The sequence below is a fragment of the Perna viridis genome, chromosome 3 (genome assembly GCF_037379345.1).
Source record: "Perna viridis isolate PV_CMFRI_1.1 ecotype Kerala chromosome 3, ASM3737934v1, whole genome shotgun sequence".
Taxonomy (NCBI): Eukaryota; Metazoa; Mollusca; class Bivalvia; order Mytilida; family Mytilidae; genus Perna; species Perna viridis.
This window is the reverse complement of record NC_142447.1, coordinates 37213359-37237960: the sequence shown is the minus strand read 5'-3', so window position 1 is coordinate 37237960 and position 24602 is coordinate 37213359. Positions and strand designations below refer to the sequence as shown.

The 24602-nt window shown below is 32.2% G+C and overlaps 1 protein-coding gene across 1 annotated transcript in view; it reads right to left on the bottom strand.

The window, feature by feature from the left end:
• Window positions 1-20935, bottom strand: part of LOC148622113 (adhesion G protein-coupled receptor V1-like) — a 78063-nt gene extending 57128 nt beyond the window's left edge. Inside the window, exons 1-25 of the mRNA XM_088571696.1 lie at window positions 20832-20935; window positions 19946-20127; window positions 19271-19519; window positions 18935-19033; window positions 18564-18689; window positions 16648-16770; window positions 15587-16369; window positions 15376-15393; window positions 14148-14256; window positions 13266-13409; window positions 12196-12344; window positions 11886-12024; window positions 11377-11591; window positions 9051-9239; window positions 8356-8506; window positions 7675-7871; window positions 6781-6904; window positions 5915-6169; window positions 5451-5580; window positions 5011-5234; window positions 4501-4724; window positions 3768-3924; window positions 1822-2039; window positions 1292-1416; window positions 414-542 (exon numbers count right to left, since the gene is read on the bottom strand). Of these exons, the coding sequence (XP_088427822.1) occupies window positions 414-542; window positions 1292-1416; window positions 1822-2039; window positions 3768-3924; window positions 4501-4724; window positions 5011-5234; window positions 5451-5580; window positions 5915-6169; window positions 6781-6904; window positions 7675-7871; window positions 8356-8506; window positions 9051-9239; window positions 11377-11591; window positions 11886-12024; window positions 12196-12344; window positions 13266-13409; window positions 14148-14256; window positions 15376-15393; window positions 15587-16369; window positions 16648-16770; window positions 18564-18689; window positions 18935-19033; window positions 19271-19519; window positions 19946-20110 (4442 nt within the window). The 5' untranslated portion in view covers window positions 20111-20127; window positions 20832-20935. The remainder of the gene's footprint in view (window positions 1-413; window positions 543-1291; window positions 1417-1821; window positions 2040-3767; window positions 3925-4500; window positions 4725-5010; window positions 5235-5450; window positions 5581-5914; window positions 6170-6780; window positions 6905-7674; window positions 7872-8355; window positions 8507-9050; window positions 9240-11376; window positions 11592-11885; window positions 12025-12195; window positions 12345-13265; window positions 13410-14147; window positions 14257-15375; window positions 15394-15586; window positions 16370-16647; window positions 16771-18563; window positions 18690-18934; window positions 19034-19270; window positions 19520-19945; window positions 20128-20831) is intronic.
• Window positions 20936-24602: the final 3667 nt, after the last annotated feature.

The following is a 24602-nucleotide window of genomic DNA, read 5'->3' as shown; positions in this document are numbered from 1 at the left end:
GACCAACTATTACCAGTATAAAAACCAAACAAACTTTTGTAGACTATTACCAGTATAAAAACCAAACAAACTTTTGTAGACCATTACCAGTATAAAAACCAAACAAACTTTTGTAGACTATTACCAGTATAAAAACCAAACAAACTTTTGCATTGAACTCATTGATCAAAGCCAATACATACGCTACTACTTAATACTCTTGCTTTCAGGATGACTACCCCATTCACCTTGTGTATTACCAAGTGCACATCATTCAGATTCTTTAAATAAAGTATTTCAAATACTAGACAATTCTGGTAAATATCATTAACATAACCCGTATCCTTAATTTTATTAATAATGTACTATTTCTTCAATCATAAAATAATATTTTTTTCTAATCTTGAAGAGTACTATTAAACTCCTATCCTTACACATCAGTAAGTTTTCTTGTATATATTCTGACATCCTGTAAATAACCAATAAACCTCTCATTTCCTGGAGGAATAGCTCCTACATATAACTTTCCTGTCAAATCTATCAGAGGCTGTGATCCTAATGTTCTAAAAAAGAAAAAAAAAAGACACTAAATTTACCACAGGGGCGATAACTAATAAAGTTTCACAACTAAGCATTCACTTAATTATATTTAACACTTTTTTTTCTCTAAAGACCAAATTTGGCTGGAAATGAAATGTTTAATATTCACCTACAAATATTTTTTTCTTCAAGTATGCCCTTCTAGTATAACAACAGTTTGTAAATCAAAATTATTTTCCTCCTTGTTGTCATGGAAACACCAATTAAGAAAATAAAACATATGAAAATATAGGTCCCAAAATTATTATCTTCATACTATAAAGACATATGAAAGTCATAGATAATTCCTACATGTGTAATCATTAAAGACATCTGAAAGTCATAGATAATTCCTACATGTGTAATCATTAAAGACATGTGAAAGTCATAGATAATTCCTACATGTGTAATCATTAAAGACATGTTATTATGTTCAGCTATAATAGTACATTCTAATATGATGTGCTTCAAAGCTCTTTAGACCACTGCCATGGTAACAAAGAGATTATTACATGACCAACATTTCATCCAACTCATTGGCTGTGTCTATTAAAAAAATGCAAAGAATCTAGTCCTAATAGAATAGAATCATGGAAACTCTATTTTATCATTGTTTTACCACAGGCTGGCCATTTTTGTTGCATTGTTTTACATGAGCGATCAAATTAAAACTTCATCAACAAATAAATCTTCAGTATAATATGCTTTACTAAGCCAACTGAATTAAACTCACTTGGAGCCAATCAACTGTCCATTGAGGAAGAACTTTACAGCACCACTGTCAACAGTAACAAGGATATGATGCCACTGTCCATCCTTCAGGTTCTTAGAGGTTGTCATAGAGATCTGTTGGTTACTCTGTAAGGGGAGACAATCAATAAAAATACAAAATTGTACAAAATTTAATTAAAAAAATACTTGTATTGTTTCAAGGAAATTATAAGATATGTTATTTGAATTTTATAATTTCAAAATACATCCTTTAAATAGAAACCTATGTTATGTCAAAGATAGGGGTTATCTTCTGACAACTAAACTTCCGTTGGTGAGTTTCAACACAGAATGAAGCACATGTACTGTATTGATAATTGATATTAATAAAGTTTGATATTTCATTCCAATTCATGAATGCAAATCATACATTATTTAAATTATCTTGAGGTTACCATCAAATTCCAGTAGACTGATGCAAATCTCCCAGAACTTTAGCAAACATATGCAAATATACAGGTATTGGAAATCATTTAACTACCAGATACTTACACTACTTCCTGATACAGCATATCCAAACAAGAAAATAGCTCCAGAACCCCCTGTGGTGACCTTCAGGGTATAAAAGAACCTTGAACCATCATCAGTTGTCTTGGCAACAATATAACTGTTAAGGTCAGAGAAAGGCTGTATCCATGCACTGATTGAGTAACCATTCTTCAACTCTTCTGGTGGAGGCTGGTATTTACTAGATATCGTCAAATAGCTGTCTGATAAATTAAATCAAAAAGTTCAATAATATAATTTAAACTGCTGCCAAATTAAGAATAAAAATGAAACAAGAGGCTCCCAGGAGCCTGAATCGCTCACCTTGTTAAAGTTTGTATTTCAAAGGCAATAAATTTAACAAGGAGTTGTCCAACAATTTTGGCTCAAGAAGACTTTGGTAGGACTTATCATTAGAATCATTTCAGCAATAGAAAGTATGTTTCTATCTATTATAATTTTCAAGATATTGGCTGAAAACCATAAAATATAGCAATTGAAAGTTTCTATCTATTATAGTTTTCAAGATATTGGCTGAAAACTGTAAAATTTAGCAATTGAAAGTTTCTATCTATTATAGTTTTCAAGATATTGGCTGAAAATTGTAAAATTTAGCAATTAAAAGTTTCTTTATAAATATACCAGTTTTCAAGATATTGGCTGAAAGCTGTAAAAAAAAAAAAGTCATTTTTCATCTTTCAAGGGCAATAACTCTTACAATGAGTCCCCTGACAACTTTGATCCCTGAAGACTTTTGAAGGCCTTATAATAAGGGTCATTTCAGCAATTGAAATAATTTTGCTAAAACTAACTGTATTGGATATATATGCAAAAAACTACTGTCTGACCCCTTTGTTCTATTTTTAGTAATGGTGGCCATGTTTTGTCTACGGATCAAAAATCCCCACATCACTTCTATGTAGGATATCCCGAGGAACATTCATACCAAGTTTGATTCCAATTGGTCATGCAGTGTCAGAGGAGAATATTTTTGAAAGAAATAACATTAAAAATAACAAAAAAATGTCAAAAATGGGCAATAACTCCAACATGGCTCAACGGATTAAAATGAGAATTACATCGCAGATTGATCTCATCATTCTGATCACTTTTACCCTGTCAAATTTGGCTAAAGGTAACGGTTTAGGAAATATATGTGAAAAACTACTGTCTGACCCCTATGTTCTATTTTTAGTAACAACGGCCATGTTTTTCAACAAATCAAAAATTCAAACCTCAGTTCTATGCAGGATACCCCAGAAACATTCATACTAAGTATGGTTCCAATTGGTCAAGTAGTGTCAGAGGGAAAGAGTTTTGAAAAATTGTTAATGACAATGGATGCCAAGTGATGGCATTAGATCGTATGGCCTTTGGCCAGGTGAGCTAAAAAAAATCAGAAAGTATTGAAATTACTAAAGATTAAATCAAATTTATATAACTAATTGTGCATTTTAAGGAAAAAGTACAAGTAACAGTAAGGGATCTATAGTAGATGTGTGATTAAAGCATTTCATGATTCATGATTGATTGATCTCATTTAACAAATTACTCCATAAACCAAACCAGGTTCAGAGTAAATACTATCTATGCTCAACTAAAGAAAGTTATTATTGAATACTGAAGTGAAAATGGCCATAATTTATAACAAATTAAGGCAATATAAACCATTATCAAAATACACCTGTATCTTATGATTCAAAGCAATGCGTTTAAGTTTGAAATGTAATGTTGAGAGGTTCTATAAATATAGATTGGAAACCAAAAGCATTACAGATTAAAATGAATGAACAGACAACTGGATATGAGGATCACTATGGACCTACAGACGGAGTGTAAATTGTGGTTTTATGACTGCATATGATTTGAACCTTGTTTCTGGTTATTAGTAATACCATGAGGCTTTGAGTGAGTAGAAATCATAGTCACATCATACTGTTCATTCTACTTACTGACAGCGCCTGTGAAGTACATGACATCAGTCCCAGTGAAGATCCGTCTTTTCTGAGGACGTCTACTAACATCTGATGCTGGGTTGGCCAAGATCATAAGGTCATATACAGTTGGCATGGTTACACCAACTGGGTCAGTGTAAAACTCCCAAACAACCTTATTAAGAAATAATTGAAAAACAAAAACTGATTTTTTTTAATATCATTCAGTGAACTAATGATTAAACTGTTTAATATAAGTTTAAAAAAAAAACTTATTTTCAACAAGAAAAATTTAATTACCTACCGAAAAAACATTATTTTTGTGGTGATAATATTGTGTGGTTTTTGTGGGGATAACATTTCATGGTTTTTGTGGAGATAACATTTTGTGGTTTTTGTGGGGATAATATTTCATGGTTTTTGTGGAGATAACATTTCATGGATTTTGTGGGGATAATATTTTGTGGTTTTTGTGGGGATAACATTTCATGGTTTTTGTGGGGATATTATTTTGTGGTTTTTGTGGGGATGTTATTTTATGGTTTTTGTGGGGATAACATTTTGTGGTTTTTGTGGGGATAACATTTCATGGTATTTGTAGAGATTACAATTTTGTTGTTTAAACATTGAAAAAAATATTATTAAACAGGTAGTTAATTATCTGATAAATCTTATGCATGAAAAAAAATGAATTTAGAAGATTAATTAATCATCTGTCATTTTCCTTGTCTCAATCACATTGTATACCAACCTGAACATTACCAAAGCCACCTTGTCTCCTCTCAACATTAAACCTAGCAGTAGATTTAGCCTCCTCTCCAGGATAAAAGTCCTCTGCAATTGTGACCTCTGTTGAGTTCAAGGTGAAGGCAAATCTTCCATAGGGGTCATCACTTTCTTCAATGGTCAGGATTACTTGTGTATTGGTGTCAGATAATTTGGCAAGGTTTTGTACACCACTTCTACCAACCACAACTGTTAAAAGATAAATCTGAGAATTAAAATGATAAGGATTGTGTCATCTAGAATGGTTAATAATTAATTTCTTCATCCATTGAACATTACATGTTTTTTTATCAGATGCAGATACATCCAATTTGTTGTAATGTTTATTGTCCTTTATAACACTGTACCTGCTCCATCATGACAAATATTATGTAAATTGTTAATATAAAATAGTATCTCTGTAATCAGTTTTACTTCAGAAAAGCATTCAAACTTACAATTTGACTTTTGTTCAAACTCATACAAGAAACTTTACCTTCCACATCTGTTAGCTTGACAATATATTTCCTTTGTTTCTCAGGAGCTGAGTCAGATCTAGGGAGTATCCGTAATGTCTGTTGGTAGGTTCCTTCATCAAAGTACACGGTATCGTTAGATTTCTCAAACTCACTGTTATCTGGAGGCATGGTATTTGTGATGGCATCAATTACCTCCCATGATACTTCTACCTCACCAAATGCTCCTCTGTCTCTCCATATTCTATTCAAGATGAATAGATGAAAATTATAATAATTTCAAATTAATCTACCAAATTGTACATGTATAAGTTCCTGTTTGGAAAAAAAATATAACAAGAGGGGATGAAAATTGGACAAAATAGTTGGTATACATTTCAATTTAATGTTTAAGAGTTACAACTAGATAAAGTCATCAATATTGTTTATAGTCATAGCTACTTCATTTATATGTACTAACGTTAAATCCACATGGCTCCCTTCCTCAGCAGTGACAGCTAAAGGTGGCATAAATCTAAATACTCCATAGGCTTCATCATTGGCTAGTATCACAATAGAACAATTGGTTCCCTGAGTGGCCACTAAATCACCTTTACAAAAAGCATCATAGATTTTACCACTTGCAGTTATGTTTTTTATAATAGAAATTTTATGTACATTATTTACTTTCATATATATGACAATTTTAAAACTTTAAAAAAAAGGCACCATGTGTTTATGGTTTTCATTCCCTTCCCTTGGTCTTAAAGTATATATGACCTACAGCAAAAGGAAATCTAAACACTTTACCTTAAACAATTTTCTTTCTTAACCAAATTATTTAAAGAAAATCAAGAAAAAAAATTTGTCACGACAACAATAAAAAAAAAAAACAACAACAAAAAAACATGAAAGACAAGATCAATTGAGATATAAAATATTTACCCATAATTTGGAATATTTCAATATAAAAAGTTTCATTTCCTTCAGGCAAGTCATCCTCATTAATGGTAACAAGAAAGGACACTTCTGTTTGGCCGACACCAAACACAGCATCCTGATTGGTTAGTTTGTTGTAGTCCCCAACCAATGCTGATCCATCTAAGGTTTTGTATTTGACAGATTCTGATTGGCTGGCATCACCTTCCCTTTTGATTGTGATGGTAACTACAGAACCTTCAGCAACATAGTAAACAGGGTCTGAAATACAAGATTTGAAAGGAATGAAACATTTACTCATATTTACTCATAAATCTACTTTAATGGTTTACTACACAGGCTCTAGCCTAGGAGGTTTTGTAGGACATGTATTGCTATTTATTGATATTAAGATTGAATAACGTTGCTTTACCAGAAATCCCCAATGAGGCTTCAAAAAGTCTAAAAAAGATTGCTACACCTAGCTATTAATTAGTCATTCACTGAATTGAATCACAAATATCTAAAGCCCATTACCCTTGAAACATTCATGATTTTTAACAAAATCTGATTGTCAGTGTCAATGTACTTGGTTCTCCAAAGTTTTGGTGATGTAAGCACAGCGGATAGAAGCCAACCATTTCATTGAAGAAGGAGGCAAAAATGGGATACACTTGTACCAATGACACTCCTATATGTATGGAAATGTCACACTGTAGTAATTTCCTTACAGAAGAAATTTTTTTTAATTGATTTCAATATTAACACAATAAAACAGTAAAACAGAGATTTACAATAAAATTATCAACCAACTATTTTTTAAAACATCTAGAGATCAATTGGACCAAAATGATGCACAGTTTTCAAGGTTAAATAAGCCATATAAAACATACTTGAGAAGTAAACAGGGAAATCATTCTTGTTAATGATAACAGTGAAAGTACTTGGTGAACCTAGTATAGCTCCTCCTGTAGGGTTCTTAAGCTGAATGGTGAAGTTCTCTGCACCTTCTGGTATCTATAGATTAAACAACAAACATTTATGAATTCTGATTTTTTGTTCTTTTTGTTATCTTTTTATACTAGTTTTTCTTCAAGTAGTCAGTAGTTTATTTCTACGGTAAAGTTGGTCTTACTTGATCAGGCAAAAAAAGTCCATGCTTACAGTATTATTGAATAGCCATATCCCAAGCTAATAGGAAACTGCTTATTCCATTCACTCAAACCAATGAAACCCAAATCACATGCAAATTTTAGGAAAGAAATGCAGTAACTATTCAATTATGAAAAAAACATGCCTGATCTTACTGCCAGTATACAATGAGAATGGTCATGTTAAATTTTACCAAAAACAAAAAAAAATGTGCTCAGATATTTCTGTCTATTAATATTCATTTTAGACAGGTAATTGATAGCAAAATAATAAACTCTCCATCTTAATCAATGTTTGAATTAAAATAGCAAAAACCAAAAACACATGAGCTTATCTAATTGAATGTGCTAAGGAAATGAGAAATAATTTCAAAATTTCTCTAATATTAACTTTTAATTAAAGTATCATTACATTGAGAAGACATTTTCTCACTAAAGAATATTCCTATTTTTAGCTGTTGAGACAGAACACCCACTTTTCTCATGGAAGATTGGGAAATCTCAGACATCCTTGTATAAAATGTAATAGTTCTCTATCTAGGGGAGCCTCGTTACACAACGATAAAATCTTACCATTAGGTGTCTGAAATTTCCCTATATTGCACTTGTACAGGAGTTAGATTCTTAATGACTTACATCATCAGCGAGTGTAGAAATGAGGATACTTCCTTGATCCTGTCTGTCTCCATAGGTTATAGTACCTGACATGGGAGTTATATCAGCTGATTGGTCGTTAGGAATGATATCCCAGGATACAGACACACTACCAAAGGATCCCTTGGATCTACGGACTGAGATAGAGTGGGAGATGGTTCGACTCAAAGTACTTTCATCTGTAAATATTCAAGTAAACTTAAGTTTTTTTATAAGGAATGTCATTTGAAACTTTATTTGGTCATTGAATAATAGAACAACTTTAGTGGTCAAATGTAAAATGTGTTTTGACGTGAAAGGACAGCATGGGAATTTTAAAAAAGTTGGGGTCCAGTGGGGTTTAAGCTAATATTTGCCTAAATTCTGCATGAAATTAACAAAATTTTGCAACAAAAGGGAGTGTTCCAACAGCAAGATACACTCTCCTTGGATCCCACACTAGACAGTAAATCAAATACAATTATTTCATTTTGTTTTGATTTTTCATTACCAAATGCTATCAGCATGGGCAAAATTTAAAAAAAATAATACCTAAAAGCTATAAAGTAATATAGTGTTTTTAAAATGACTTTTTCAGCAGAATAGTTAAAGAAATTTTTTTTTTGAAAAGTGTCTATGTTATGACAGTATCAATGGTACCAGAAAATATAAAATTAATCTGACCTAAATACACAACAGGAGGGTCATCTTCAAATAGAATCAACCCATAGGGGTTATCATTCTCCAAAACTGTAATACTGATCTGTGACCTTGACCCTATGGTGGCTGAGTTGTTGCCATAGGACCTAAGGGACAATGTGAAGGCCTCCTCTTTCTGCAAAAGAAAAAAAAATTAGTCTATTAGAACACCACAAAAACAGGATGTACCAAGTGCATATATATGCTAATACTAGACAGACACTAGTTATACAAGAAAAACCTCTTCGGTAAATTAGTGATGATGCACATCTAGCATTGTTCACCCCACTTTCCTGTATTGTCTACAATACAGTTGCTGAATCACAAAATTCACAAATTAACCCTTTTAAAAGGATGAGCAACGGCATAATGATTAGCATGTTTCTTATCAAAAATGTATATCACTAGTAATTGGAAAATTATTCACGATTTCTTACTGTATGCCTTATACACATACAATTTTACCATTATATATAATTTGTTTTCTTACAACAAGCAGCATAAATATAAAACACCACACATGTAAACAATAGTCATACCTTTGAAACAAATGGTAAATTACACTTTTTCAGCTTTATCTTGGATACTTTTGATCACCAAAAGTACTGATTATTTATTTACAATGACCTAGGTTCAATGTGATTGTGGTAAACTTCCGATATAAAAAGGTGGTAACTTACCTCAGGAACACCATCAGCAATAGGCAGAAGAGCAGCTGACATCCTGTTAACTCCTGGATCAAATCTAAGGACATTGGTGTATCCATAAAACTCCACTGCTCCATTAGGAACAACTGTATACTGTACAAACTGTCTGAGGAGAGATCCACCAGATCTGGTTACCACTATATCTATTGGAGCACTTCCTTCCTGAAACAGCATTAAATCAAGAACTCCAATAAATGTTCAAATAATGCAGTCATATTTTGTAATTATTGCTAATATTAATGTTTTCATCGTTTTCATCCTTCACAAGCTTATCTAATATTTTTCATTATACATGATAATTCACTGTACAAATTCACATGTAACAACCTGTGTGTGTGAATTTTCAGGATAATTTTTTTTAGACATATTCCAACTCATGGGTATAATTGAGGAAAACAAAATATTTTCCCATTGGAAAATTGATTATGTCATTACCTAAACTTACATTGTTTCTCTGCTGTTATAAGGTCATTCAGAATAAATTTTGGTGTCATTTGAAGCCAAGTGATAAGTGTGAATGTATTTACATATGAGAGATTTTACATACCTGATACCTAATACTTTTAATAATATTAAAGTAAATCATAAAGTGCTCCTCTGTCTAATAATCAGGCAAATGTATATAAGGTGTGGCACATGCATTATCCAGGTATCAAACCTCATATCTCCAGTAATATCAATCAATGTGTTTGTAAAGTTTGCTTTTTAAAGATATCAACTGGTCAAATTTACTTGAAATACACTATGGAAGAGTAATCAAGGGAACCAAGGTTATAGTGGTAATCAAAAGAATGTAATCCATGGACAAAGACCAGACATGGAAAACAGACATACACAACAAAAAACATAAAGTAACTAAAATCATACACACAAAGTAATAAAAGCAAATGAGCAACTCGGACTCCACTAAAAACTGGGAGCATGGACCAGGTGCACCGGTAGGGTAAGCGTCCTCTGCTTTTCTAGAAACACCTGCCGAGTTGCTCATAAAAAGTCCAGTCCGGGGTAGACAAACGAGTAAAGGAAAACTATGATCTGTTGAATAAATCAGTTTTCATGGTGCAGATGGATACACCATAACGATGAATGAGTTCATGATGACAACCATAAAACTTCTGTAGTGATGACTTCAATCTTGTAGCAACATAACCCTGTTCCAGAAGCCTATTTGTTAGAGTTCTAGCGCGATACAAAAAGTCTGTGTAGTTTCGGCAAGCTCTGGCATAATGTATGAGTTGTGATATGAACACTCCATACACAGGTGCTGAAGGGATGTTGCCACAGATGAAAGGAAAGTTGACAATTCTGAATGAAAAGTCATCACGTTTGTCGTAAAGTTTGGTCAATAGTTTTCCTTTACCATTGATTTCTAAGTGTAGGTCAAGATATGAGGCTGACTTCACAGTGTCTGTAGTATCCTTCATCTCAAGTTCTTTGGGGTAGATGCGATGTATCAAATCCCCGAAATTAGGATTGTTTAAAGATAACACATCATCTATATAGCGGAAACTGAGATTGAAGGATCTAGCCAAACAATATTCTTTCTTTCTGATCAGATCAGCTATAAAGTCAGCCTAAAAAGAGTGAAGGAATAGGTCAGCAAGTAAAGGAGCACAATTTGTTCCCATTGGAATGCCGACTGTTTGTTGTAAAACACGTCCACCACACTGGACAAATATGTTGTCGATTAAAAATTCCAGCATTTTGTAAACATCTTCCTCTGTATATTTGGAAGATGATTTGGAATTATTTCTTACAAAGTATGAGGAATCTCTACCAAGAACTATATATTTGTATCTAAGTGTACCATCTTTTTTGGAAAAACAACGATGTATAATGTTTTAAAGTCGGGATTTTAACTGAGTATGGGGAATAGAAGTATACAGTGTTGAAAAATCATAGGTTTTAATGCTATTATATTCAGATAATAGTATTGAACTGATTTTCTCCAAAAGATCTTTTGAATTTTTCAGGATCCACATTGAATTAATACCACTACGGGAATAACAAGTGTTGTGGTAGGACTGCAGACCCTCTTTGGCAAAAATGGCAGGAAAATTTTCCCACACTTTATAAGTAGTCAAAAAATATCCAAGTCATAGATGCATCGGGATAATTTCAGTTGTTTTCTAGATGTATTGAATATATTTTAGGCAAAAAAGACTTAATTGAGAAATATGATGAGCCACCCATTGTCTGATTCTTAGACAGAATGGTAATTATAACACTTCAATGAGCAGTTAGTGAAGTAGCCTTAGGTAGCGTTACACCAATAGACTGAAGTTCCTATATAACTAACCTGAACTTGATATGAGTCTTGCATTTCTGATGAGAATTGAAAAGTTCCACCAGGGTTGTCATTCTCTAAGATGATTATCTTGACTTGTGTAGACCCATATTTTAACCTCTGAGTATCAGATGGATTTACAAAGGTCAAAGTCACTGTTATTTCTTCACTTAGTTCTGGTACATCATCCGGATTGATAAGGATGGAAAAGTCTGTCTCAGATTTGTCTGTCAAAAGACAAGGATGAATATTGTGCATCATGCTTTGATATAATAGTTAAAAAGAATCTGTAGGAAAACGGCAACATTTCTTGGCAACCTTTTTCATGACAAAATTATAGCAGACCACATTTTCAAGTCTTTATTGGATTAACTCTGAAGTAATATCAGTAATATATAGTTTTGTTATAGTTTGAATTTTGCTATAACCCATCATTATACAACTAGAAGTTTAATTACAAAAAAGACCAGCTGTATAACATCAAGGTACTTGTACAGATGATGAAATATTTTGTCACATACCAGCTGCCATGACAACAGTGCCAGAAGTAGGACCAGTATCATCCTGGGTTACTGCTGCAGAGTTGTTACCAGATCCAGCTAATGACCAACTTATAGTAGCTTGACCACTTGTACCTTCTCTGCTTAGTTTGAGGTTTACCTAAAATTTGAAAGAAGGAAAGTAATATCTATAAAAAGGTGATCTCAACTAACACTTGATCACTCATCTAATGAGCAAAAACATTACCTTTCTAATAGCTTTTCACATAACACCAATGGCATTTAAAAACAGGTTACAACAAATATTATTTGATGAAAAAAGACAACTCACAGGGTAAGGACTGTTTTCAGGTTCACTGACTGTTATGGTGTAGGTATTTTGGAAGCCAATTTCTCCATTAGCCTGGTTGATAGTGACTGGTATCTCTACTATTTTCTTGGAACCAAGAACAGGAGTGTTGTAAGCACCTAGGGAGGGTACTGAAAATGAAAAAAAAAGTTCAAATTAAAAAATGTATTTTTTCATGATTTCAAATAAAGGAATCCTTCCAAATAACTGCACTGGTGATTGCTATGCCAAATTTAATTTTTCATCATAACTATGTTTGTAGTGAACCTACAATATGATATTAAATTCATGTATCAAAACAATGTGTTAAACACAATGCAAAATTCAACACATGTATTACAAAAACCAGCATTGGTAGAATTGAAGGCCTGTGTGATTCTTACAATCTACAGAACTTACAAGTATTGTTAGAGTTGAAGGCTTATGTCATTCTTGCAGTCTAAAGAACTTACAAGTATTGTTAGAGTTGAAGGCTTATGTGATTCTTACAGTCTACAGAACTTACCAGTATTGGTAGGACTGAAGGTCTTTGTTTTACAGAACTTACCAGTATTGGTAGGACTGAAGGTCTTTGTTTTACAGAACTTACCAGTATTGGTAGGACTGAAGGTCTTTGTTTTACAGAACTTATCAGTATTGGTAGGATTGAAGGTCTTTGCTTTACAGAACTTACCAGTATTGGTAGGACTGAAGGTCTTTACAGAACTTACCAGTATTGGTAGGACTGAAGGTCTTTATAGAACTTACCAGTATTGGTAAGATTGAAGGTCTTTATAGAACTTACCAGTATTGGTAGGACTGAAGGTCTTTATAGAACTTACCAGTATTGGTAAGATTGAAGGTCTTTACAGAACTTACCAGTATTGGTAGGACTGAAGGTCTTTACAGAACTTACCAGTATTGGTAGGACTGAAGGTCTTTACAGAACTTACCAGTATTGGTAGGACTGAAGGTCTTTATAGAACTTACCAGTATTGATGGATTGAAGGTCTCTGCTTTACAGAACTTATCAGTATTGGTAGGATTGAAGGTCTTCACTTAACAGAACTTACTAGTATTTAGATCAACACCAGTCAATGTTGCTGTAAACTTCCCTCCTACTGACAGGAAAGCAGAGCTACTGATAGGAACTTTATATGTCAAGCTATCTGCCCCTGTCGTCATGGTAGCCAGCCATTCAACCTTCTCCAGTACATCTGTAAATGAACATGGCATAGTTTCTTAGTATTAATTCATGGAGTTTACTGTTTAAGGATAGTGCAATATACATCTTTTTGTTATGGTTCTGTTATGTTGTATGATTTGCGTGTTGTAATTTTCGTGTTCCCAGTACTGTCTCTTGTACAAGGATTTTGCTTTGTTTCCATATTCAGTATTGCTACCTCTTTGTATGCCATAAAAATCTCATGTGAAGAAATCAATTAAACATTAAGTCTGAAAAACGTAAGAGTATGTCTTAATTGTTACAAAATTGATACATATCTGTTAACCTTTGGAACAGTTCAAGTGGGAGATTTACCCCACTGACTAGAATGTAATTTGTAAAAGCTAATTTTTTATGTAAAATTCAATTATTTAGTATTTTTTGCAGAAAATATAAAAAATTTTAACCACAAACCCACACAAATCTCACATTTTTATGTTGGAGATTTTAAACTGATTTTGCAGGAGTCTTCCCCCTTATATGGGAGGGTGAACAGGTATATCTATATGAATGTCAATTTACCATAAAAGTGAAGATTTAGTACTGCAAACAATCATTTGACTAGCCTAGACACTTTTAGATACATTGTGAAGGGAAAAGAGATACATTTGTATTTAACTATCTGAAAATGCATGATACAATAATATTTTGACACCCAGAAAATAGCAGAGGAAATTACCGACCAACCATTTCAATGGACACTAGACATCTAAGGGAGATAATTGCTCACCTTGAGTATCTCCAGAACCTGAGTATACAACTGTCATATTTATTCTCACTGATCCTTGATTATGTCCAGCTCTCCTCATAGTCAACTGCAAGTGTCTTGGATTTGTTATCTAAAGGAGATGTATAATATTTATATAGAATTAATTTTGTATTACATGTTTATATAACTGTCAAAGAGCATTAAATATATTCAAAAAATAAATTTTGTGTACTACATTTGTAATTGATTTCAGAATCAGAAAACTTGAATATATAAACAAGACATATTAAACTGTTTATATAAAAAGCCTGAAAGAGATAAAACAGAAATAGGTAAGAACAAAATGACAAATACCTGGTATGTGAAACTATCAGACCATTTACCAAATCTAATTTAATAGAAATATCAAAGATACCTTCACATGTATAGTATGTGTCTCAAATATTGAAATAATATTAATTAAATGTTAAATTGAACATATACATGCTAGTTTTTTTTTTATAACAAATCTATTTTTTAATATTTTTTTTATTTTGATAAAAAAATTCCAAACCAAATTTTATAAATACAAAAATACCTATCATATAAATATTGAAAATTTCAGTATGTGTACACTTGTTTCAAGGTGTAACCTCTAATCAGCAGCATTAGAAAGAAATACTTAGGAAGTTCAAGGTTCAAAATACAGTTGTATATAAGAAGTACTCAAGAAACAAAAATATCAAAATAGTAAGCCCAATCCAGCACCAATGGATTTATAAAAAAAGTCCTGTTACTTGACAGGACAAATCCTTTATATCTATGACCCAAAAGTTTTTGGAGGCCAGAACTTCTTCCATCTTATTTCTGTTTAGCTAACACATTAATGCACACAGTTACTTTTTTTGTAGAAGCTTTCTTAAAAAAGAATGGCTCATTTAAATTTATTTTCGTTGAGATGAAAAAAAAAAGAATTTTGGCTGTTTAACTCTTCTCTAACATGCACTTTTCAGATTATCATCCAGCGAACTGGTATAATTCATTTCAGTGTCAACTGGCAAAATTGCTTTACACTCGATAAAAAATATTAGAGTCGTTCCTAAAATAAAAAAAATTAATGCTCTTAAAACAAAATAGAAAGATTTTATGATAATGTATTTATGGTTTAAGAAGAAAACACATTAACAGAAAAAGGGTATCTAATGGATATGTAGAGTAAAAGTTAGTCTGTAAACCACCAACAATTAGTAAGCAACTTCTACAAACTTACCGGTGGTGGTGCTGTCTCCTAGGAAAAAAATTACTTCAATAAAGTATCAATTATTTCTCCTTATAGTTTCATAACTACTTCAGTAGTGAAACAATTATAAGTTAAATATTAAATAGACACCATAAACTATATCACCATAAAGACTTTTCAAACTACATTGGAAAATGTCTGTACTCAACCAAGGAAATCTAGCCTTCATCAAAGAACTTACAACTATGATCTGTTGCTGTGAATTTTCACCAAAATCTACAGTCCCATAATAATTATCACTATCTTCTATCAGTATAATTCCTTCTATAATACCATCCACTTTAGCTCCATTGTTAACACTACCTGGTAACAGCCTCAAAACAAATCTCTCTGTTGGTTCAGGGACAGTGTCAGGACTCAATGTCACATTAATTTTCCCCTGACCCTGCCCTGCTTGGAAAGTTATACTTCCAACAGTAGAAATAATATCAGTGGTAACTCCTCCACCCAAAGTGTCATTCCTATATATCTCCCACTGCACTGTAACAGTGCCAAATGTTCCATTGTTTCGCAATACTGTGAATGAAATGGAGGGTGTAGTATCTTCATTGACTTGGACAAGAGGAAGTGATATCCCATCATTCCCTGGTCTCAAACTGATAACACCATTTGGATAGTCATTACCATTGATATAAATTGTAGCTTTAAAAGGACTTCCAGCGATAACATCTCCAACAGGGTTAGACAGTAACAACTGGAAACTTTCTTCTACTTCAGGGTCTGAATCATCAAGTATATCTATCTCAATATATCCTTGGGTGTCCCCTGGGCTAAACACAAGCTGTCGATTTACTGGGCCTTTAAAGTCTAAACTATCAGTGGCTGTATCTGACAAAATACTGAAGTCCACTGATGCTAGACCATTCACTGATCCTATACGACTTTGTCCATCAGCCTCTAGACCTCTGAGAACTGGTATTGAAATCTTCCTAATGCCTGGACCTTCATCATACCTGTACTCAGCCTAAAATGGCAGAAAATGAACGCCAATAATTAGCATAAAAGGCAAAAAAAGCAATGAAAGATGAAATCAAAGGTAAAATTCAATCATTTTTCAAACTCACACTTTTATCAGGATAATTTTTGTCTCAAGATTTTCTCTGTTTGTTCTGTTACAGTGTTATTTGGAATTGGACCAACTTTTAGAACTGTAATTGATTTATGTTATTATTTCTCAATTTGGTACATTTTTATCTTTCTCTATTGTTGGAAACTATATTACTGACATATCAAACCACCGACCTGTTGGAATCTAATTGGAGCATCATTAGCCTGTATTATAATAGTCATCACTGTATCCAGAACTCTGGCTCCTTTTGTAGCACCTGTCAGTCTTAAAGTGAATTCTTCATTATTCTCAGGTATCTGGGTAGAATGAAAAAAAACATATTTTCTTTCAAATATAGAAGATAAACAGAAACTGAATGCTAAAAATGTGACTGACATTCAAATTAAGGGTATAACAGTTTAATTGATAACCAAAAAGGCAAGGGTAAAAGACAAAACAAAGAGAGTCATAAATCGAAAGATAATTAATAAGGATGTCAATAAAAAGCTGGTGCACGAGTCAACTACAGTTACATAAAAGGAGTCTCATTACTCAAACATTGTTTATAGGGAGTTATCTCCCCTGTAATATATTGGAACTTTACAAACAATTCAGTTGGAACACAAAAACCCTGAAATGTCATTGCAATTGAAGGAGGATCAGTTGCACAAATAACCTTGCAGAGACAAACAAGGTTCAGGTTTTCGATACACTCAGACTTAACAACCTTAAGACTGACCTCATGGTTCTTATTAACAGTACAATGAAACTTGGCTTAAGTGGCCTAGAAAGGGAGAAATAATCCTGGTCATATTAGACAGACGGTCTTTATAGACAGGTTAATTTTTTTCCATATAAAGCACAACATAGGGGTCATTTAGTCACAGACTTTAAAGACAGGTTAATGCTGATAGCAAGTGGACAGATTTTATTGCATATGGTGTCTTAGAATCAATGGCATATGCAATAAACCCTATGTCAATTCAAACATTAAATGATATTAATACAATAAAGAAGAATAATAGGATAATTAATTGTGAAGAATGAATAACCAAAATATTATCATGAGTGCTGAAGAACGGCTAGAACAAATGAGTGTGCGGAACTTGTTCCACTCCTGAGTTAAATCTTCAAGCCTTCTTGGCACAAGTTATCATATTTTGGTTATTCACGATAACCAATTGATTATCCTATTTATCATATAGTTCTCATAATTTATTGATATTTCAAGATGAGTTTTAAATTCTGTGATTGGCAGATTGATAAAATTGTGATGTTTTGGCGGGAGAAAGTTTGTGAGTGCAATTACCAAATTTATTTCAGTGTGAAGTATCAATATTTATTAAACTGGGAACATTCGATAAAACACTACTATCTATATAATAAATTGGTATTTCACAACAATTGTATTTAACTGTTTTATTTCAAGTTATCCCCAGTTTACTTTTGAAAATACTGTAAAAAAAGTCATTGAAGTTTAACCAATGATAAATGAAGAAATAAAAGACAAATAAACTTGTTTACAATAAGTATCATCATGACTGTTAAAAGATATGTTTATAACTACATTTCTTTTTAATCAAACATACTATACACATATATAATGACTAATGAGTTAACAATATAAATCCAATAATTCAATAATCCCGATAACAAAAGACATATTTAAAATGGGAGAAACAAGTGTTACAAGTATGTATCATACATCATACAAGCTGTTACTGTCTCATATACAATATATAAATATGAGTAAATTATCGTAAAGTACATTTCAGCTTCAAGTAAAGTTATAGATACAATTTCAATAAAATTCAATCAATTTATTTATGAGGTCTTCAGGAAATCCAATGGTAAATTAGAGAAATGCCATATAACAGTGACACCTCATAGAAGTGGTGGACCAAATACTAAGAATGGGGTGCCATTAAGTCTTTAATGATGGACCAATACACTCTGACAAGATCTTAGTGGCCAATAGGGATAAAAATCATTTAGATTTGGAAATGTTTGAATTACCTACATTCCTATCATCAATGTTTCATTGATAGTGTAATAGAGTATTTTCTCGCTAATGAATGTGTTCTTATTCATTGATAAACAGGATACTTACATTATCTTGTATGACCCTCAGCTGTAGAGAATTCTCTGCTTCTTCAGGTTGGAAAGTCAGTACCCCTGATTTAGGAGTTATGTCCCCTCCTATACCAGGGATGGCATCTGGTTCAGTACTGTTCAACTAAAGCAAATATTATACTATTTACTAATTTAATCACAATCAAAGTTATAATTTCACAAAAACCTCAAGCAAATGGTGTTAGCTCATGAATGATAAGGAAAGAAGATTACTATTTCATGTTTTTTAATCACATGATTTACCAGTACTTAACAACCAGTATTGTTACTAGATACTAGTTGATAGTATGCATAAAGCAGGTGCTTGTCATTATAATTAGACATGTACAAATTGTTCAAGATACCTACCACGTAAGTTACTGTAACCTGACCATTAGTACCTCTGTCTCTGCCTACCCTGATATTTACTAATGATATATCTGTCTCTGTTACCAAGGTAACTGTTGTCTAAAGGTAAAAAGCATGCAGTGTCAACAAAATGGTTTAAAGTGATCAAGAATATCAGTGTTTAAAGGTTTTATACAAAAAACTCATCATACAAAATCAAATTATCTCTTTTCTTCTATTTTAAATTGGGACTAACCAGTACACTTAATTTTTTTTTAAGCACTAATTTAATATGGAGGACAAGCATAAACACCATCCATTAAATTTCTTAGATCTTGTAATCTATTAACTACTAACATCAATAAATCCAAACACTCCATAGGCATCATCATTGGCTCCTATAGTAATGGCAGCTATAAATGGTGTATCCACATTAACACCACTGCTAATGGCTGAAAGTTCAAAGGTGAAGGTCTCCTCAACCTCTGGTAAAGAGTCATCATTGACTGTAAAGGTCACAGCCACTACATCAGGACCTCCTGGGTAAAAAGATCCTACTTGACTACTGCCTACAAAGTCACCTCCAGTATCCAAGGGACGCTTTACCTGAGAGAAAAATTGTAAAAAGAATATTAAATTGATGTGAAGTTTGTGGAACAGGACCTATAAAAATAATTGTATTAGATTTTACTCTTTAATCTCTTAAAAAGTACATTACTCAAACAGCATCAGAACTTACTTATTAACTATCTTAATAAGATATAGATCAATTCGTTTATCTTAAAGTATTTGGTTGTAATTAGCATTATTGCATTTATTGTCATAGCAAGACTATTAGAAAAATATCTTGTTTCATTACCTTGGTTCTATAACATGTGTTATTCTTACACATACATAAAAAAGATGTTGAATTCACTTATTTATACATCCCATTGTCCTCTTTCCTAAGCCTAGATATGTTAATACAGTGCCTGGTGAGATGATGCGAGTTACTAACATTTACACCATGTATCATCTTCCAAATATACTTACAGAAACAACGACATTAACAACAGAGGTGACTAGTCCTATTTTCTGAACCCGAAGCTGGAACTGCTGTCCTTCATCTACAAGTAATGCTGTGTCTAACAACTTTACACTGACCTGCCCTGACACATGGACTGTCATAAGTATGAACACAATTATTCTGTCTAACATTGTATTCAGGTGAAATTCTGAAAAAAAGTACCATGATTTAACATGATTAGTCAAATAATCTGTTCTCCACGTTTTGTGATATTTTATTGGGGTGGATCAACTATTATCCCTTGGGAACTTAATCCACAATAATGAAACACCCAAAAACTTTAGGAGTCAATTGGTACAGACTTTTTCCGACAGATACCTGCAAGAAAAAATATCTGTCAAGTCACATCTCCATTGTCCATTGACTAACTGTGGGGATAAATCATGTCAAGACCACTGGGTTGAATAACAAAATTTAAAGAATCATTCTCTGTAGGCATAAAAAAGGGCTGGAAATTTTGGGTCTCAAAAATCAACAAATCTTATGTCCTTTAAGGAGACCAGCAAAGTGTACTGTAAAATGCATATTTTATATGGAATGACTCTTTTAAAAAGAGTTGATTCTCTGAAAACCATGTTCTTGTTGGGATAGGATAGAAAACCATGTACTTGTTGGGATAGGAACCTTCTTTGGTTAGGTTGTCTTTTTCTGCCTTATGTAAAATGATTGTGGGTGATCTTTGAAAATATAGGACATCCAAGATATCTAAAATTAAATATTCTATTTCACTATCTGCCCCTTTAAATTTTGACTTGCATTTTATCAATATGGCTTAAAGATGCATTTATGCATAAGTTACAGCTTTGGAGAAAAATGAATAAAGAATATAATAGAACACAAAATGCAACTTACCAACCTTTAATTTTTTACTTATTAAATTCCACAAGTTCCTTTAGTTATCCATTGGTATAAAATTGTGAAAGACTTTCTTCCAGAAATCCACCACACCCAATAATGAACCTGGAAAACACCTATAATTTTTACCTTTCTAAGGTAATCAGTTGATTAGTGCCAATTTTTTGTCTTCTGTGGATTAACTATTGACTAAAACAACAGTCCAAATAAACTAATTATCTTACCTAATTAATTATTTACATTTACAATCTGTGGGGGTATTTCTGCAAGAATGTGTATACCATCTGTAAAGTTCTTCCAGGATTTGTTTTTTTTGGGCATATATAAGGTCACTGTTCATGACTAAGTTGAAAGGGAAAGTGTCCGACAATTTTTACTTTCACAAATGTACTACTTCTCTCCAAAACATTGGTAAGCAACCAATTGGTTTTTATTTGGAAGAGCAAGTAAAATTTCATGGTTATTTCTGTACTGTTAAATGTAAATCACTTGTATTGAACTTTTCATTCATTGCTTTCTGAGCCTACATTTTTTAATTAATTTTTGATTCTTAATTTAACCTCTACAATGAATTAAACTGTGATTACTTCAATTATCAAGAATAAAGGTCAGCCAAGTTTCATATCACAACAAATAAAAACTATTGCATAAGTATATAGTAGCAGGAGCCTCCATTATTTCATAAAAAAAATACAAGGATATCTTGTCTTCCGTCTTAGTTGAAGTTTTGGCTGAAAAAATCATAACAACAAATAATTCTTGTCAAAACAAATTGATCTGGAACCTGTGATAAAATTTTTTAATTACATTGTAATTATCATTATAATATATGGACAAACTGCTTGTCATTTTAAGGGGGGGAATGTCGTGAGAAATTGGATTTAAGTTCAATATGGTCTGTTGTTTAACAATAAACATGTCACAAAAACAAAAATCTGGCACATCTCCCCCTTTGAGAAATATTTGAGAGGGAGATCTAGAGCTTTAGAATTTTTTGGGGTTAACACCCATGTTATTTTCAAGCAGTTGGTATAATACAATCTAATATATCAGTTTTAAAATAGAGAATGAATTTTAGGAAGTTTTCATGGTATGTTTTAACGTTTTTGAAATTAAAACTTACCTTCTTTAAAGGAAAATTCCAGAAGTACAGAAGTACACCTACATATTTGTACTTTTAGTCGGTCTTCTCCAAAACTTTTTTTATATCCACTAAAGCTAAAGACAGTAAAATAGAGATGAACAAACTAAAATCATAAATCAATAAAAGATGTCACAAAATTCCTTAACATAAAACTTTTTACTAAAGCACACAAATCAAAACTTCCACTTTTGAAAACTCTCAACAGTTGTAAAAATATCTAAACTTATTATAATCAATTTGTTCTGAGTTCAATATCTATATTTCACAAATATGTTGTGTAATATACATAGGACATCACCTAAATTGATTCTTGATATATATTGATTGGAGAGAACATCTTTTTTGTTCACAATTAGTTTGAATAAGAGAAAAGAAGCAACAGCTGGAAGGATACATGTCTCCAAAGATATGTGATGGGTAATGGAGGAAACTATGGATTAAAAGGTTGCTTAATGAAGTGTTGTTATCTGTCACACCGACATAACAGTCTTCAGTGAATACGGTCTAAATTGAACCCCTTTTGTAGAATTTGGTTTTGACAGGTGCTTTGTTTTCCCAGGTTCAAAATACATTTAAGTAGTACTCTAGCTAAGAAGCATGTTCTTCGGAGATACAAATTATATAGAATGCACTGTAGATTTCAAAATTAAGGGAGATAACTCTGTAAATGACACTCAAATACAATAGAATCTATGGAAATTTCAACATTGATTATCTTCTAACAGCAGGCAGATTTGAATGAATAATTACACACTTCATAGTACAGACCCATAAAACAACTTAATTACAAAAAAAATAAAAATATGTAGCCTTTTTGGGGGTGTATCACATTTATCAGATTTTGCATGATTCTTACAAAGACTAATACTTAATTGATACAAAGGAGCTTTAAAAAGGGTCTGGTTTGGACAGGTTTCACTTTTTAATTGTTTCACATTTATATATGTCATAATGAGGGCTGTCCATTATAGAAGTCATTAATTGGTAATTTTAAAAAATTAAATAGGGCTCTATTTTTTATCATCCTACAATTTTTTATCCAGTTAATATTTTACTGAAGAAAACATATGTTCCCTTTTACTACCAATCACTTCACATAGTAAAGTGTACCAGTCAAAATTTATGTGTCAATTGAAAAGGATCAGAATGGACAGAACACTATTAAAAGGTATGATATCTATTGAATAGATATATTGAATTTAGAAATCTGATGGCTAATATAAGTCATAATTAAGTGTTAAAAGCAGTAATAGACTTTTACTACTTGTTCCATACGAATGGAAGTATGAAAACTGTAAGAAGGCTTTAACTTTGTATCCTGACACTGTTATCAAATGACCAAAGGGAGATAATAACTATTCAAAAAATCAGAAGTTTTGTGAGTACACAATATTTCAAGTAGTCATGGTCATTTTCCATCATCCTTCAGCTGAAGGAAACAAAAGTTTACTTATTACTTAACTTTTGTTGACTTCAATCAAGACTAACATGCTCAATACTTACAAACACAGTAAGGAAGATCATGAAGTTTAACACCACAACTCATCTATGTGTTTATATTTTCAATTAGTAATCAGGAAATAGCATTCCTTTTCATGTCTCTCATTTTCCAAATTTATTTAAAACAGGATTTCTTTGTATTTGTCATACTACTTCAGATGGTATTCCAGATTTTCTTGAACTGTGTTGTCTTTTTTGCAGACTGTCAGCCTCACACATTGGTTGGTAGATTTTTCTAGATGTTTTTTTTATCAGAGACTTTTTGGGTAGAATCTTTTGCCAGTATTGTATTTTAACAAGATAGCTAGCATAATGCACTTTTTAATTATGACATTGATTACCGTACTTTTACTATCAATATAGTAAAACCTATAATTTTGAGGTATGCTGCAACTTTTCCATTGTGTAAAAATTTGATTAGCAACTGTACTATTTCTCAAATTCTTTAATTACCATCTTTTCTTTGTTTTCATTTTATAATTTACTCTACTTTAAACAATTATGCAAACATGAAAGACATAAATACACACACACATGAAAACTGATCAGACTTGAGCAGGTAGCAAGCCCATGACACCTGCATCAAAGGTCATCATGATTACAAATTACATAAAATTATTATTGTACTTTCTTATGTGTTCTGTAAGATTTTGATTGATTCTTGATTCAACGTTAATTGCCTGGGTTTCCCGGGGTTTTTCCTTTTTTTTCAAACATCATTCTGTTATCTTTTTGTTTATTTTAGGTACTTTTGTTTTACTTAAGTCTGTTTTGACTTTGTTTTGATTTTGTCCTGTTTTATCTTCAACAACTACTGCTATATCCATTGAGAGCAGGCCCTATGGACAAACTACTTTTACTAACAACAGAGTAGTTGGTTGTATGTTGTTGTGCTAGGTATACCCCCACCCATTTGGCAATCTCATGAAACAAGTAATTTATATCAAAAATATCATATAAACCATATACCAAATTTAAAATCAATCCATTTATTTGGGAGTTGAGATAATTGCAATGAAATTTTGGCAGAATAACGGACAGGTGGACAAAGAGATTAGAATATACTACTAACTTGTTGATTGGGAGTAGAATAGTATTTTAAAAATGCATAAAGACACCAATAG